The sequence below is a fragment of the Juglans regia genome, chromosome 2 (genome assembly GCF_001411555.2).
Source record: "Juglans regia cultivar Chandler chromosome 2, Walnut 2.0, whole genome shotgun sequence".
Taxonomy (NCBI): domain Eukaryota; kingdom Viridiplantae; phylum Streptophyta; class Magnoliopsida; order Fagales; family Juglandaceae; genus Juglans; species Juglans regia.
Window position 1 is genome coordinate 6,521,294 of NC_049902.1, and position 16,507 is coordinate 6,537,800.

The 16,507-nt window shown below is 41.9% G+C and overlaps 2 protein-coding genes across 3 annotated transcripts; both read left to right on the forward strand.

Annotated features, from left to right (window-relative positions):
• The first annotated feature begins 3,620 nt into the window (after positions 1-3,620).
• LOC108995468 (putative pentatricopeptide repeat-containing protein At1g74580) lies at positions 3,621-8,808 on the forward strand. Of its 2 annotated transcripts, none has more exons than XM_018971041.1 (4): positions 3,621-6,173; positions 7,060-7,148; positions 8,391-8,654; positions 8,772-8,808. In XM_018971041.1, the coding sequence occupies exon 1, from the start codon at positions 3,689-3,691 to the stop codon at positions 6,110-6,112; it is 2,424 nt and encodes an 807-aa protein (XP_018826586.1). In that variant the 5' UTR covers positions 3,621-3,688; the 3' UTR covers positions 6,113-6,173; positions 7,060-7,148; positions 8,391-8,654; positions 8,772-8,808. The 2 variants fall into 2 exon arrangements, with proteins under 2 accessions (XP_018826586.1, XP_018826587.1); XM_018971042.1 differs by having other exon boundaries at positions 8,433-8,654.
• Positions 8,570-9,609, forward strand: LOC108995436 (glutathione S-transferase U9-like). The gene is made up of 2 exons (XM_018971013.1): positions 8,570-8,890; positions 9,235-9,609. The coding sequence occupies exons 1-2, from the start codon at positions 8,570-8,572 to the stop codon at positions 9,607-9,609; spliced, it is 696 nt and encodes a 231-aa protein (XP_018826558.1).
• Positions 9,610-16,507: the final 6,898 nt, after the last annotated feature.

Genomic DNA, 16,507 nt, shown 5'->3' on the forward strand with positions numbered 1-16,507 from the left:
GAGCCTTGCAGGAAATGATCCGAAGGCAACTTGACCAGATCTTGTAGATGGCCACCTCTTGGACCACCAAAAGGGTCTCCCCCTGCAACTAGTTAAACGACATAGCTCTAATGTGGGTGATTTTCACTTTTGGGGGAAGAATAAAGCATGAGAAAGTAAGGGAGATTTGGGGGCAGAAGGTGAGGAGGAGGAAGGTTTATTAGAGAGAGAGAGGTGGGTTTGTTACGTAATAGGACGGTTCTATACTTAAACCGAACCGACCAGACTTGTTCGGTTCAGGTCTGGTTGGGTCAGCACCTTTATGTTGTCGGGTTGGGTCGGCTCAGGTCTAAATTAGTGTTTTTTTTATCGGGTTGCAGGCCTAATGCACATGTTCATCTTCTGGGTAGGGAAGAAATAGGTGGCAGCAAATTGGCAAGCCCTTTTGAACATCTTTCTGATTTTCAAAAAATACCCAAGGAGGGGCAAGGAACCTTAATGATGCCAATCTGCCCAACCAAGAGAATTAATGATGCCAATCAATATCAATATACATGAAGAAACCAGAGGTTCAAAACTCACAAAAACAAGATGCATAGTACAATAGAAACTAGAAAGCTTGTTAACATCGGTTTGGTTTTCCAAACCAAACATCAAAAGCTAACACCTTATCTTGTCCTCCTACATCCTAGAGAGTGAAGCTAATATTTTTGTACTCTACAGTCTCCACATTAAAACCTGGTCCATGATAAATGCAAGCAATAGATAATGATCACTGTGAGATGCTATATCAGAAATAGGAAATTATCATAGATCAACATAATTTTCTTTTCTTTTTCTTTTTTTGATGTCGGGAAACCTCTTTAAGGTAGGGCCCTTTAGACCTACCCCTACAGAGTAAATCTTGATCCCGTGCACCGCACCCTCGAATCAAGTGTTTGTGAACAACATTCTTAAGATCCACCAACCCAAGGGGCCAAGAGTTTGAGGATGGATACCTAGTTACCTTAGTCTTACAAAAGAGGAGCTTTCACGATTAAGACAAACTATCTCTTAGAGCGATATAATAACCATCTTATCAACTCTAGACCCCTAGAAGGAAAATATTGGATTGTTTGTTTAGATGTAAGATGGTTTTATATATGGTATAAGAGTGTGTGAATAGTTTTAAGATGATTGTTTTATAAAGTTCTTAAAAAGCGGTGGGACTCTTATAAAATTACTTCTTGAAAATTACCTATTGAAACAAAACTAGCTCAATTTGTTCAAAATATGGATGGCCAACTCTCTCTCTCTCTCTCTCTCTCTCTCTCTCTCTCTCTCTCTCTCTCTCTCTCTCTCTCTCTCTATGCCATATGCATAATGGCAAATCAAACTCTTGAATACCTTTTTTTTTGTGTTGCCATTTATCCATAATCCTCTAGCGTGAATCAATTTGGCCTATAAACATCAAAGTTATGCAATAGCCAATATCCCTCATTAGACTTGGATGGTTGGTTCTTAATCCATCATCCACTCTTCAAATTCATCACGAAGAAAGAGGCTAAGAGGTATAGGCATTGAAGAAAACAAGATGTGAATAAGGCATTCCTGGCAATGAGGAAAAGATATCTTAAAAGAAAACTAACAACCTCGACGGTTTGGTTTGGATAGCAAGAGTATCTCATATCATCTCATCTCAATATCCAAATACGAAAAATACAAATATTTTTAAATTTTAAATTTTAAATTTTTTCATCTAATCATTATGACCTTTCCAAACTTTAAAAAAAAAAAATTTTTAATTTTTTCAAATCCCAAAACAAAAATTATATTCTAATAATATTTTAATTCAACTTTTTTTTTCTTCTCATTTCTCAAAATCTCATAAAACATCTCAACTCAGACTATTTTATTTTTATTCACATATCATCTCATCTTATCTCACTATCCAAATTAGACCTAAATGTGGCCTTGTCGATCCTTTATAAGTGAAACCAAAGCCACTCCTCACCGTCACATAGACAAGGTCGCTTTAAATAGAAAGAATCATCAATGAAGGAGACTCCCTACACATCATTTCCACGATAAATCATGACCACATTGCTTTAGATTGGCAAATTTCTTCCTAAATCAGAGCACAATGCTTTTTCTTTTTGTTTAGGCCTAATATGAGCTCAAAATGCTCTGCATCAGAATAGACAAACATTAGTCATTTTGGGTTATTGCTACTGTCGTTGCCCAATGATACAAAATCTAGAATTGCCAAAATGAGATTGTAGGTGATAAGGATGATAATGCACACTTTGAAAGAAGTTCTTGTGCTCACAAGCTCGACTTATTTTTTTATTTTATTATTTTTTTAGTAAAGCAAAACCTGCTTTGGACTCTACTCTTGAGTTGTTGAATATCTGTTATAACATTTCCATGGCTGGAATTTGAAATATGAGGGCTAGATATCTCTTGAACTAGTAACAGTGAGTCAGTTTCTATGCACAAAGATTGAAGACCAAGGGGAATGCAGAATTGCAATCCTCTCAGTATCGCTAGAAGTTCAATCTCCAAAGGCTCCATGATAGCCGCTTTTTCTAACTCATTGCCTTTAAAACTTTCCCTTCCCAGTCTCTAACAATGAGTCCAACCCCTGCTCTACCTTCATCATGAAAAACAATCCCATCCACATTGAGTTTTATTGATCCTTGTGGAGGTAATTGTCATTGGTATATTGTCTTGAATCTGCTTTGGTCAATACCTTAAATTGCTTTGTATGTCCAGTGCAGAGAAAGAGTAGAATTAATGGCCTCCTCAGGTGTGAGCTGTTTCTCTTCAAAGACTCGTTGATTTCTTCTATACCAGCATGCCCAAGCTATCGTGAATAACCTATCCAGCTCCTCTTTAATGCAAGAGTCTTGTATTCTAAAGTAAACTTCCTAAAGTTGCCAATTGGACCTTCTGTTCTGAGTTGAGATGCTGACTCCACATTGCTGTAAGCAATTTGCATTAACAAAGTGCATAAGCTGTAAGCTCGACTTATTCAATATCATACTTTCATCCTATTTTTATTTTACTATTTAAAATATTTTACTAAGTAAAATGTTACTTTTATCCCACTTGGATCATATTTTATTTTTAAATTCTGTTACACGAGTTGTACCCGAGTTAATAAAATATACCCGACTAGCAAGTATCGGATTTTTAAATCCGATATCCGTATATGGGAGAATGAATAATCCGATTATCGATCCGAATAAAAGAACCGCCTCCTGACCGGGTCGGAAAAAATGGGCCCGGATGAACGTGGGTAGCTTTCTCCATGTAACCTCTCTCTCTCTCTCTCTCCCTCTCGCACACCCACACAAAAATACTTTCTTTTCCACCATCCTTACTTGTTGCCTCATCGGAATTCATTCCCAACACATCTATAATTTTTCTTCTTCCTCCTCCTTTTTCCCCTTCAATTAACAGCTGAGACTTTTTTTCTTTCTTACTCAATGGCTTCTCCTTGAATTCGACTCTCTCTCTCTCTCTCTCTCTCTCTCTCTCTCTCTCCGTCCCATGTGCTTCGTCAGTGAACAACAAGTGCATTTAAAATTTTAAACCCCCCCCCCCCCCTCCATTTTTCTCTCACAAGTGCCTGCAAATCTGGTGAATCACGTGTGAGTCTCTCTCTACCCTTTTCTTATTCTTGTTTCCCCCTTGAGAAGTGAATTCGCTGTATGCTTTTTAGTATATGAACGAGGTTGTCTGTTTGTTCTGTAGTGGTTTATTGTATTTACGTGGCTTCGCATACGATTGTGTAAAATCATTGTGTAGTGTTTCTGGAATGAGTCCTGCTTTACTTCCTAAACATGTCGCTGCGGTTGTCAAATACCAAAAAGATCCCCTGAAAGCACTTGCAATGTTCAATTCAGTGAAAAAGGAAAATGGGTTCAAGCACACATTATTGACTTATAAATGCATTATTGAGAAGCTTGGATTTCACGCGGAGTTTGAGGCGATGGAGAGTATGCTTTCGGAGATGAGGATGAATACCGATAATAGTTTACTAGAAGGTGTGTATATTGGAGCCATGAAGAATTATGGAAGGAAAGGGAAGGTTCAAGAGGCTGTTGATGTGTTTGAAAGGATGGATTTTTATGACTGTGAGCCTTCGGTTCAATCTTATAATGCGATCATGAATATACTTGTTGAATACAGTTATTTTAGTCAAGCTCACAAAGTGTATTTGAGGATGAAAGATAAAGGGATTGTTCCAGATGTGTATACTTTCACCATTAGAATAAAGTCCTTTTGTAGAACAAGTAGGCCTCATGCTGCACTGAGGCTTCTAGATAATATGGCTTCTCAGGGATGCGAGTTAAATGCAATTGCATATTGTACGGTGATTGGTGGGTTTTATGAACAGAATTGTCAAGTTGAGGCATATGAATTGTTTTTACGGATGCTCAGGCTTGGTATTTATCCCGACATCACCACATTTAACAAGCTTGTTCATATTCTTTGCAAGAAGGGGGATGTCCAAGAAAGTGAGATGCTTCTCAACAAGGTACTAAAAAGGGGAGTTGTGCCAAATTTGTTTACACTCAATATCTTCATTCAGGGGCTCTGCCAGAAAGGTGCGCTTCATGAGGCTGCCAGATCATTGGATGGTGTGACGAGTGAAGGTCTGACTCCTGATGTTGTCACGTATAACACATTGATCTGCGGGTTGTGTAAATACCGTAGGGTTGTGGAAGCGGAGTTTTACCTGCATAAAATGGTGAATGGTGGGTTGCAGCCTGATGGATTTACCTACAATACTATTATCGATGGATATTGCAAACTGGGTATGATACGAAATGCAGATGAGGTTCTTAGTGATGCAATTTTCAGGGGGTTTGTGCCTGATGAATTTACTTATTGCTCACTAATCAATGGATTTTTCCATGATGGTGATATAGACCGTGCCAATGCTGTATTTAATGAGGCATTGGATAAAGGATTGAAACCTAGTATTGTTCTCTACAATACCTTAGTCAAAGGGTTGTCTCAGCATGGACTAATTTTGCAGGCCTTGCAACTGATGAATGAGATGTCAGAAAATGGTTGCAAACCCAATATATGGACTTACAACTTAGTTATCAATGGGTTGTGCAAGATGGGGTGTGTCTTAGATGCCTTTAATCTTATGAATGATGCTATTGCTAAAGGCTACGTTCCTGACATATTTACCTTTAATACTTTGATTGATGGTTGCAGCAAACAGATGAAGTTGGATGATGCACTTGAGATAGTAAATAGAATGTGGAGTGAGGGTGTTACTCCTGATGTGATCACATATAATACTGTGTTGAACGGACTTTGCAAAGCTGCAAAGTCTAGAGATGTGATGGATACTTTCAATGCAATGATAGAGAAAGGGTGTGTCCCTAACATAATTACATATAACATAGTTGTAGAGAGCCTGTGCAAAGCTCGAAAAGTAAGTGAAGCTTTCAACTTACTTGAGGAAATAAAGAACAAAGGTTTTACTCCAGATATTGTTAGTTTTGCAACGTTGCTTAATGGGTTTTGTTCTAATGGTGATTTGGATGAAGCTTACGAGTTATTTCAAATGATGGAACAAAAATATAAAGTTTCCCATACAACAGCAACATACAATATACTGATCAATGCTTTTGCTGAAAAGCTCAAAGTTAATACAGCAGAAAAGCTTTTCTATGAGATGGGTGACCATGGCTGTGCCCCAGATTGTTATACTTATCGTGTTCTTATTGATGGCTTCTGCAAAACGGGGAACATTGATTCTGGGTACAATTTTCTCTTGGAAAAGGTCGAGAAGGGATTCATTCCATCACTGAAGACATTAGGACGGGTACTGAATTGTCTTGCTGTGGAGCACAGAGTTTGTGAGGCAGTTGGTATCATCCACCTTATGGTGCAGAAAGGCATTGTCCCTGAGGTTGTAAATACAATTTTTCAGGCTGATAAAAGGGAGGTGGCAGCCCCAAAGATTGTTGTAGAAGATTTGTTGAAGAAAAGTCATATAACTTATTATGCATACGAAGTTCTATATGATGGCATCAGGGATAAAAGAGTACTTAAGAAGCTTCAAACTAAGCCTTCTCCTGACTTGAGAATGAGGTCTTTAAATGTTGATGGACCAATATACTGATTTCAAAAGCTGTGAGAGAGGGCTCTCCAGTGGCATCTGGAAGAGTACTGCAGCACACTCGGTACTTATCTACTTCATAATTTCTTACCTCTTAACTTAGATTAAGGGTGGTACTTATCTACTTGATACATATATTCGATATGTATCAAAGCTTTAAATTAGTTGTCATCCCTTGTCAAAGGCACTCCATAGCCATGTAGTTTAAGAAGGAATATCCCAAAATTACTCTATTGCTAAAAGCTCTAGCTGGCAGTTGTTTGAATCTTGAGCATGGCTGCTACACTAGAGGATAGGATTATCCAGAGTGCCCCTCCTAGGACAAATGGCAGGATCAAACCCGGCTAATGGTCTTTTGTGCTTTTGACTCAATCCTACCCCTTTGCCCTTAAGAACCCCATTATGGATCCCATATGGTATAATTGTGTTGCTGCCACTGGTTACAACTAAACAATTGCCCCATGTAATCAGGGGATAAAACAGCCGTGAATTTGCCAGACTTACTACATGTTGATCTTGCATGTTCAGTTATTTTATTTTCTTAAATTGAAATGAAAATATGAATGGACTGAACTGCTCAATGCTCTTTGTTAGATTATCTTTAAAGTTTTCTGGGTTACTTTTCTGGTTATGCTCAACTGGAAAAAAATTTGCAGGCTTGCTTCTCTCACTGGTTACAACTAAACAATTGCCCCATGTAATCAGGGGATAAAACAGCCGTGAACTTGCCAGACTTAACTATACGTTGATCTTGCATGTTCAGATATTTTATTTTCTTAAATTGAAATGAAAATATGAATGGACTGAACTGCTCAATGCTCTTTGGTAGATTATCTTTAAAGTTTTCTGGGTTACTTTTCTGGTTCTGCTCAACTGGAAAAAAATTTGCAGGCTTGCTTCTCTTTTTTAGCCTTATTTTTTGCTTTTAATATCTGGTCTTAATCTGTTAGATGCAGGGAAAAAGGATATTGGTGTTGAAACTCGGCTAGTCAGAAATTCAATCGCGAATTGACTATCAAGGTGACTCTGCGGTGAAAGGGTGAGTAATGAAACTTGTTGGTGTTTTTTCTGGCTTAGATTCATCTTATTTTTATTTCAGTGGTGTGATTAATATCATCAAGGTTGGTTATTTAATAAGTAGGTGGGTATAGGAAGGTGGGCAAAGGTGATGTAATATCATCAACAAAGGAGGTTATTTTTAAGATATAATATTAATTAATAAAACCTATTTTTGCTTAAATTTTTGGGATAAACGGTGATTTTACATAGTATTAAATCAAAGATCTTAAGTTCAAACCTTGTTTTGCTTTATATGTTTAGTCAATCTAACATATACAGTGTCGTCTTCAAGCTTACAATCCTAATATGGGCAGGGGGACAAAAGAAAATTAAAATTACCTCGAGACCTCTAATTGCAAAATTGCAATTATTTTGTGAATATGGTTGACCAAGGTTTCCTCGTTAATGGTTTGGTCAAGGAGCTTATCACCAATCTTTGTTTAATAATTCATAGTTGTTCACGTTGAAGGGCCTGGCTACCATCATTGCGTGCATAAGTTCATCTCCTTAATTGTTCTTCAGTCAATGTAGAGTCACTTTCAAACATTGGTTTCATTTCATCATAAAGAAGATTTGATAAACATGTTGAAGAAGAAGATGCAAGGATTAGGAACATGAACTCATTCTCTAAACAAGGATGCTTACAAGATCTGAAAAACACAAAACTGAGAAAAAAGAGTGATAAAGATTACACTGACGAGGAAAATTGAGTTTGGAGAAATCTTTTCATTGGATATAAGCGAAGTGAAACACAATTAAGACATACTTATACCAGAAGAAAATTTTTTCACATCAGCTACTATTCATTATCCCACACCCCACACCCTATGAAAAAAGAAAAGAAAAAAATGAAGAAAAAGTTGTAGGTGTCGGGTGTGGGAGTGAATAGTGGTTGATTAGTAGAATTCCACAATTAGAGATTAGTAATATTTCATATCATGGTAAAAATAATTTTGATATTAATTCAATCTCTATTTTGGTATCTTCTTTCTTTCTTTATCTGGATTTGTTCAATGGCTCCAGTCACGATAGTAGCCCTTTATTTTTTTATTGTTCTACACCATAATGCCACCAATTCAAGAACCTTCAAATACCAAAAATTAACTTAAAATGACAAAAAAAGAGAGACACGTATTAATGTAGGCCAGAATACATTTTAATTAGCATTAATTAAGACTAAGTGAATAATCTATATATTTGCTGTCTGCTGAATGACGATCAGGCTCTATTCATGACTTGGATGATGATTTTATCCATGACGTAGGAAGATGTCTTCTTTTTCTGCAAGAAATTAAGTTGACAAGCAATTGGAGGGAGGTGACTTTATACAAATAACCTTCCATGGCGTTGGACCATAATATCCAAGAGATCAAAGCAAAGAGACACTAGAGAAACAGAGAGATGGCAGAGGAAAACAAAGTGATTCTGCATGGATTCTGGGCTAGTCCTTTTGCCAAGAGGGTGGAACTGGCCCTTAAAATTAAAGGTATACCCTACGACTATGTGGAAGAAGATTTGATGAACAAAAGCTCACTTCTGCTCGAATACAATCCAGTTTACAAGAAAGTTCCTGTACTTGTTCATAATGGAAAACCCATTGCAGAGTCGATTGTCATCCTTGAATACATTGATGAAACCTGGAAAAAAGGTCCTTCACTTCTGCCTAAAGATCCCTATAAAAGAGCCCAAGTTCGCTTCTGGGCTAGCTTTATCGAGCAGCAGGTATTTAAGAGAAAATGTTGTATAATGATTGCTCATTACTTTGTGAACATGGGTGTTTTTTACAATGAATTTTGCATTTCAGTTTCTGTCAAGAGTTTTCCTCTCCCAAATTTATTAAGCATGTGATAAGCACATGTTTTTTTAAATGTGTAACTTAAAAAACTGAAATTTGTCTCTTCATTAAAAATAAAAAGAGAAACGCTTGGGAACATACAACTTGGTGCAGAACACATGATAATAAACGATCTCAGGCCAATTTAAGAAAAGAACAAAGCCTTCAGGCTATTAATTACAGGATTTAATTTATTATTAACGCTTGTAAGTTGTGCCATATATGCATGCAGTTGCTTCAGAGGGTGATCTTAGTGGTAAAATCCGATGGAGAAGCACAGGAAAAAGCCATCGAGGAACTGTTTGAGAAATTAAAGCTATTGGAAGAGAGAATTATGAACATCTTTCCAGAGGGCACTGCATCCATTAACCAAGAGAATATGAGACTTCTGGATATTGTACTTTTAACCTGTTTTGGCTCCTATAAGGTTCAGGAAGAAGTCCTGGGGTTCAAGCTTATGGACCCAGAGAAGACTCCACTGGTATTTTCATGGCTGACAACCCTACTTGAGATACCTGTAGTGAAAGAGGCAATCCCCTCTCATGAAGAGATTATGCTAGTTATAAAATATGTCAGACAGAATGCCCTTAATCCTACTGCAGTTTGACCTTATAAATTGATTTTGATTCTCAGCTTCTGTTGCAGCAATAACCTGGGTACGGACGTAGGTTGTATTTTCATATTATCTTTATTGTAATAAGGCCTGTGGCCAGTTCTGTGTAATAGATTATGGTTCAATATCAACAGCAATTGCTAGCTAGTTTACAATGTTCCATCCCCTTGTAACATGACACTATATACAAGGATAACCAAAAGGAAAGGAAAAGACTCATCAAAGTTTAACAAGGAGACTTCATACATGTATAGAATGGATCGGTCTTGAACCAATCCATTCATTCTATATATGCAATTTGCAATGAAAGAGAGGGATAGAGACTAGGCTAGGGTTGGATCCAACATTCAACCTGGTCTCTGGTCTCGCCATCCATTTTCTCATGCAATCATGATAATTAACCATGCTTATCATGTTCTCATCATGGCATGATCAGTTTCTAAAACAAGTCTATCTCCTTTTTATGAAAAATAAAATTCTAGTAATACTATTTTTAGTTCTTTTTTATTTTTGTTATTTGTTTTACAAATTCTGAATCTCCTTAATTTAGAAAAAGCCTTTTCCTTTCTTCAGTTTTTCATAAAGAGTGATGTTGATATCTTGTTTCGAATCCTGGGCAACTCAACAGTTAATCTCAAAAACCTGTAAGATCCACTAAGATGAGGGCTCGGGATGGTGGGGGACACCTCCGATGCCTAAATCAGAATAATCTTTTTGTGAGGAGTGCGCTAGGAGAAAAAGTGTTCATATCACTTTACCTGAGCCCAAGACGTGCTTATATACCTGGTCGTGGTGGTACACACTCACAGCTAGCAGGTCATGCAAGGGCATATTGAGCACTGTACTAGTGGTAGGGTCCTCCTCTGTCATGTAAGCCATCACATTGTCGTATTGTACGTGGGTCACTTTATCTTTCTTTGTTTGTCCCTTTTTGCAAGTGAGAGGGATGTGCGCACACTGTCGTGGTTACAGGAGTGAGTGGACTTCCAGCTTTGACCTTGCGTGTTGGTTCCTCTGGCCATTTAATGCGGGGTGCCCTTTGTTCAGTAGTGTGGGTTGTGGCTCGGGCAGGTGATGTGATTAGTCACCATATTTGACTTTGGGTCTTCTCGGGCCCGTTCTGACCCTCATTCCTTCGTTGCTTCTGCACTGGGACTATCCATTGGGCGGCTTGGGCCCTGAGGGGTACAAACACCATGCGGCCCAAGGAGGGAAATAAACTCGCCTCTCAGTACCCCGCGAACTCCCATCGTGCACGTGCGATGAGAACTCAAAGTTGTTTTTCATGGTCGACGCAACTCGCTTGCCTGTTACTGGTTACGCCCACAACTTATTGTTGCCACGCATGAGCAGGGGGTTTGTCTTCTACTTGGGTATGGATTGGCCCGTGTCCTCCACTCGTGCAATTCTTTATCTTCTGTGCCTAGGGCGTGCACAACAGTTTATCTCCCCCATCATTACGCACAGCAAGGATCTCAGGATTTGCTCCTAACGTTTCCCCTTTTGCAACGCTTGTCACTTCCCTGGGTTGGGAAGCCCAAGCGATGCATGCCTCTATCTAAACCCAATCCCCTTGTCGTCGTCACTTCCGCCACTATTTCTTCTCTGTGTGCTTCTTCCTTGTGTGCTTCTTCCTTGTGTGCTTTTGCTCTCCCTGACCTCCTCCTTGAGTTCCGTCCTTCTTCACCGTTAGCCGTCTTTAGCATCGGTCTTTTACTCACCTTAGATGGCTCCCAAGAACTCCCCCCACCCTGGCATACCAAGAAGGGCCACTTTGTGCGTCCCTAGGGGACCTCTGGTGACCCTAAAGGTGCGGTGTGACCTACGGCCGGAGAGAAGTCGTTCTTTAAGGGTTAGAGTTGGGAGTTAATGGCCTCTCCCGCTGACCTTTGCGCACTAAGGGGTATGTTTGACATTCTCGATTCGATAGTTTTGGAGGTCCCAGGCCGCCGTGCTGCGACTATCGACGCCGATAATTTAGTGACAAAGGTGACTTTTTTCCCCTTGATGTTTGTGAACGAGCTACGACTGCCATTCTATCGCCCCATTCGTGATGTTTTGGACTACCTCTGCTTGGTTCCTGCCCAACTTCACCTAAATGCCTAGTAGCTTCTGGTCTCGAGTTGCATGATTTATCGCATGGTGCTCGATGCCGGGGCTGAGGAGTATCTAACCTCACTGCTAGGGATTCCTCTCTGTTTATAGGGTATTGTGCCTCAAAGGTAATTTGTCCAACTTCTAGGAGTGTGGCTGGAAGCGGATCGCGGGCCTGGAGAATTGCTATTCCCACATCAAGGACTGGACCAAGCGCTTTTTCTTTGTGTCGAGCTCAGGCTAGGAGTATCCTGAGGGGGAAGCCGTTCACCAGAAATTCCCAATTCGGGTCGTTTGGGTGGGTGTCCCGGACGATAAGACAATATCCATCGCTTTGAGCGAGAGAAGGCTAGGTTGACGACCGTCCTAGCCTGGGTTAAGGATCATTCTGATGACTCTATGACAGGCATAGTCTTGACCGACGTCAACATTTCCCGCCGTCTTTCTGTGCTAGACCGATCCTATGTTTTGGGCCAGCATTTTTTGAGGGAGTCTCCTGCTTCCTAGGGACACAAGAGACCTTCTAGTCCCTCTAAAGCTGGTGGCGGGGGGAGGAGGCTACGTGTCCCCCGTGATATTGCTGGGGGGTCTTCGAGTGCCCAGAGGGAGGCTTCTCGGCAAAAGATCCCAGTCCCACGCTCGAAGGCGTCAAGTAGTGGGATCGCAATGGGCTCTTCCTCTGGCCTAGTTATGGCCCAATCTATTCCCATCCTGCCGATCGTTCAAGTTTCGGCAGCTCAAGCAATCACCCCAGTTCCTACCTCACTAACTTTTTACGGGGAGGAGACATACGACGATGAGGCTGGCCTTTAGATGGCTTTCTTTGATGCCTTCCTCAACCTTGCCTCGAGAGGGGCTCTTGGCCAGGATGCCATTTGGAGACGTTGCCATGCCATCCTGATTGGTTCCTTCCGAGTTTCAAGCCGATGTCCGTGTCATCACAACTTCCACCACGACAATTGGGAGCCTCGTCCATAACAAAGACAAGCCAAGTCATCCACTTTTGGTGGAGCTCAGCAATGACCGGGTTTCCATTCCTTCCTTGCCCTTCAGCCAAGCCTCCGAGCCTGAGATTGCCTCATTCCTCACTCTAGAGGAGATCACACTCGAGGCCTCCCATATTGGCAAAGCTGGGGCCTCGGGTGGGGGAGAACGTCATGCCCTAGCTGGAGATGGTGCATGACTCCCCCGTCATGCAGGAAAACCTCGGTGAGACTTGCAATCCGAGAGTGGGGGGGCCTAGCGGGTCGTCGGGACCTCCCTCTACAAAGAGAACAACTCCCGAGGTTGGGAGCATCAACCGGAGGGCGAGGAACCTAGAGGTGGATGTTGTGACGGATGTGCCCCTGAGGGCATTCGAGGAGGTGTCAAAGCCCAGACTTGCTTCGGGTGGAGGGCAAGCCGTCGTGGGCGTTTCTAGTGGTGTCAGCCCTTCCAGGGTGTCCCCTCTGTGGGTACTAGACCCTTCCTGGCAATTGGGTGGGGTCAGGTTGTCTATGTCTTCTGGTGGTGGTCATCCTTGGGAAATGAGTCTCAGTTTTGATGCCGCACGAGTTGAGGCCATTGACCGGGATGCCAAGAAACTGAGAGGACTGTTCTTACAGGTATTTGCATGTATCTAGCCCAATTTTCCTTGGTTTTCTTTCCTTGTTTTGATTTTCAAATTTTGTGTGTTTCCTAGGGAGCCAATTAGTTGGCCGCCCAGCTCGTGGAGGAGAGAGGAGAGCTCGCGAAAGAAGTTTGCATACGCAAATATCTCGTCCTCCTTGCTCGCTTGGAGGCCCTGTAAGGCAAGATAAGAGATGGAGGAGGCAACCTACGAAATAGACGCAGTGGTGGAGGATATGGTTGAGCTGCAGGCCAGCCGTAAGCATTAGAAGTACAAGGTGGCTAAACTTCGCTAGGATGTGGCCTTCCTCACTGACGACCTGGCCAAGTCACAGGACGAGGCGGGACATTCCTGCCTAGAGGCCAAGCTCTTGAAAGAGGAGAGAGGCTGGTCTCGAAACTTGTTGGATCAACTCGAAGGGGAGGGAGGCCATAAGGAAATGTGCAACCTAGATCCAAGCCATAGAGTCTGAGTTGAGTTCAATGCGGAATGCGATCGGATGCTGTGACTTGCAAATCCAACCCAGGAGTCCAGTTGGAAGTTGGCCCGTGCATCTTGGGAAGACACTTCCTCCCAGTTGAAGAAAGTTATGGATGTCCAAGATCTAGCCTAGGGTTATGGCTATAAGGAGGGCCCTGAGAGGCTAAAGGATCAACTGTAGCAGAACCCGAGGATTGACTTGAGGGCCCTTGACCTGGCCTCTCTCGAACCCAATTCATAGGCCTTTTGCTTTGCCAAGACCTTGGGCAAAGACTTGGTGCCTGGTGCCTTTGGCAATCCTCTCCCTCGTTCTTAGTTTGGCTGACTTTTTTAATTCTCTCTTTTTTTGTTTGTTTGTAATATTTGTACATTTTTCCTTTGCAAGTAATATGAACCTTGCCAGCTTTTTCCTTCTCTTTTTCTTTTGTGTATTTCTCTTTGCTTTGGCTTTGACTGTCGGTTTGGTTCCTTTGTGGGCATTAATCATTAACATGAGAAAGTGGTGGGTCACGAAGCTTTGGTTTAACTGCCTCGCTGTCGTATGTTAAGGCAAACGACGCTTCTCTCATTGGAGTTTTGAATTTCATTGGGTATGGCCACAGGACTCCTGGAAGTTCCTCGACCCACCTTCCCTTTTGGTTCGTTAGCTTTTTCTTTAGGATTCCCATAAGGTTTTGTTGTTGGTCCCAACTTGTCTCTTGGATTGCAGATGGCTCAGGGAAGAGTATTTGAACTTAATCTTGAGTTTCATACACCATTCTCGGTGGTGGGAGGAGTCAAATTGCCAGCAGTTGTTTGATATGATGCTTTAGGCGATGCTGAAGGAGCATACCATAGATTTCCACAGGAACCTCGTGATGGTTGCAATGGTGATCGTTGTCAAAGCTTCCGTTTCTACCCATTTAGTAAAGTAATCCACCGCAACAACTACAAACTTTACTCCCCCCTTTGCTTGGAGGAAGTGGCCTGACCAGATCCAACCCCCACTGCGCGAATGGCCACGGGGAGATGATTGATGTAAGCTCTTCTGGCGGACAATGTGGGACCGACGCATGAGTCTAGCACTTTGAGCATCTTCTTAAAAAATCCTTGGCGTCTCTGTGGGCATGGGGCCAATAGTACCCAACCCTCATTACCTTCGCGGCTTGCGCTTTGCCTCTAGAGTGGTTATTGTAGATCCCCTTGTGTACCTCAGCCAGTATGTATTGGGCCTCATCCTACAAGAAACATCTCAATAGTGTTTCTAAGAAGCCTTTTTTGTACAGGACTCCGTTTATCACCGTGAATCTTGCTGCCCTGTTCTTGACTTTCCGTGTTTCCCCCTTATCACTTAGAAACTCGTTGGTGAAGTATTTCATTATATCCAATGCCCACTCTCGTCTTTCAGGGTTGATGACCGAGACTTCTATTTCTATGGCCAGGAAGTCCACTATTTGAGTTACCATTTTTTTTGGTAGGAGCGAGTCTTCTTGTCCCGAAGATGTTGGTGCCAACTTGTCTACCTCCTGGTTCTCTTTTCTTGGTATCTGTTGAATGTGGAAATAGCAAAAAAATCGTGCTCCTCTCCCACCAACTAAAGGTACTTCTTCAGCTTTTCACCTTTTTGTAGTGAACTCACCCCACACTTGGCTGATGACTATTTGGGAGTCTGCCCTAACTTCCACTTCCGTTGCTCCCAATGCTCTGGCCGTCGCCAGTCTACCTAGCAGAGTTTCGTACTCAGCTTCATTGTTGCTCGCCTTAAAGGCGAGCTTGGTCGCATAATTGTGTTCTTTGCCAGCTCCCATGACGATGTGCACCAGCACACCCCTGCCAGTCCGGCAGGATGAGCCATCTATGTAGACCTCCCAGGGCTTTCCTTTGGGTGCTATTGGTACTTCTTTTGAGAAGCTGGTGAACTTGGCCACGAAGTTTGTCAACACCTGTCCTTTTTTCGCAATGCGAGGGAGATATTCAATGTTGAACTCGCTCAGTTTGAAGGCCAAGTTCAGTAGGCATCCCGAGGTGTTTGGTCTCTGCAAGACCATCTTGAGGGGGGTGTCTGTGAGTACCTTCATGGGGTGAGCTTGGAAATAGTGAACGCGTGACTAGTGTAGTAAACAGGCTACTATTGGCCTTCTTTTTCACGAACTAGGATTGCTGACATAGCATGCAGTGACACCGACACCTCGTTGATGTTCCGAGGAGGAGGCATGTTCATTATCGTTGCAACTTTTCCAGGTTGGCTTCAATTCTCCGCTCGGAGACCATAAAGCATAGGAAATTTCCTTAGTCCACTCCAAAAGCACATTTCGATGGATTGAGCTTCATCTTGTACCATTGGAGGATCGCGAAAACCTCTTGCAAATCAGCCAAGTGTTGCACAAGCTTTTTCCTCTTGACTAGCAAGTCGTCCACATATACCTCCATGTTGCGGCCTATTTATTTTTGAACATCCGGCTGACCAATCGTTGGTAAGTTGCCCCCACATTTTTCGGGTCGAAGGGCATAACTCAATAACAATATAGTCCCAGGTTGGTGATAAACACTGTCTTTTCTTCATCGTCTTGACTCATTTAGATTTGGTTGTACCTCAAGTAGGTGCCCATGAAGCTGAGCAATCGATGGCTCGTGATGGAATCAACAATTAAATCAATGTGGGGTAGGGAAAGCTATCCTTTAGGTAGGCCTTGTTCAAGTCGATGAAGTTGACACACATTCTCCACTTGC

Bases quoted from the DNA above. Each gene is read 5' to 3' on its own strand.
- LOC108995436 (XM_018971013.1), top strand. From the start codon at position 8,570: ATGGCAGAGGAAAACAAAGTGATTCTGCATGGATTCTGGGCTAGTCCT. The intron at 8,891-9,234 runs GTATTTAAGAGA...ATATGCATGCAG, and splicing joins CTAGCTTTATCGAGCAGCAG to TTGCTTCAGAGGGTGATCTT.
- LOC108995468 (XM_018971041.1), top strand. From the start codon at position 3,689: ATGAACGAGGTTGTCTGTTTGTTCTGTAGTGGTTTATTGTATTTACGT.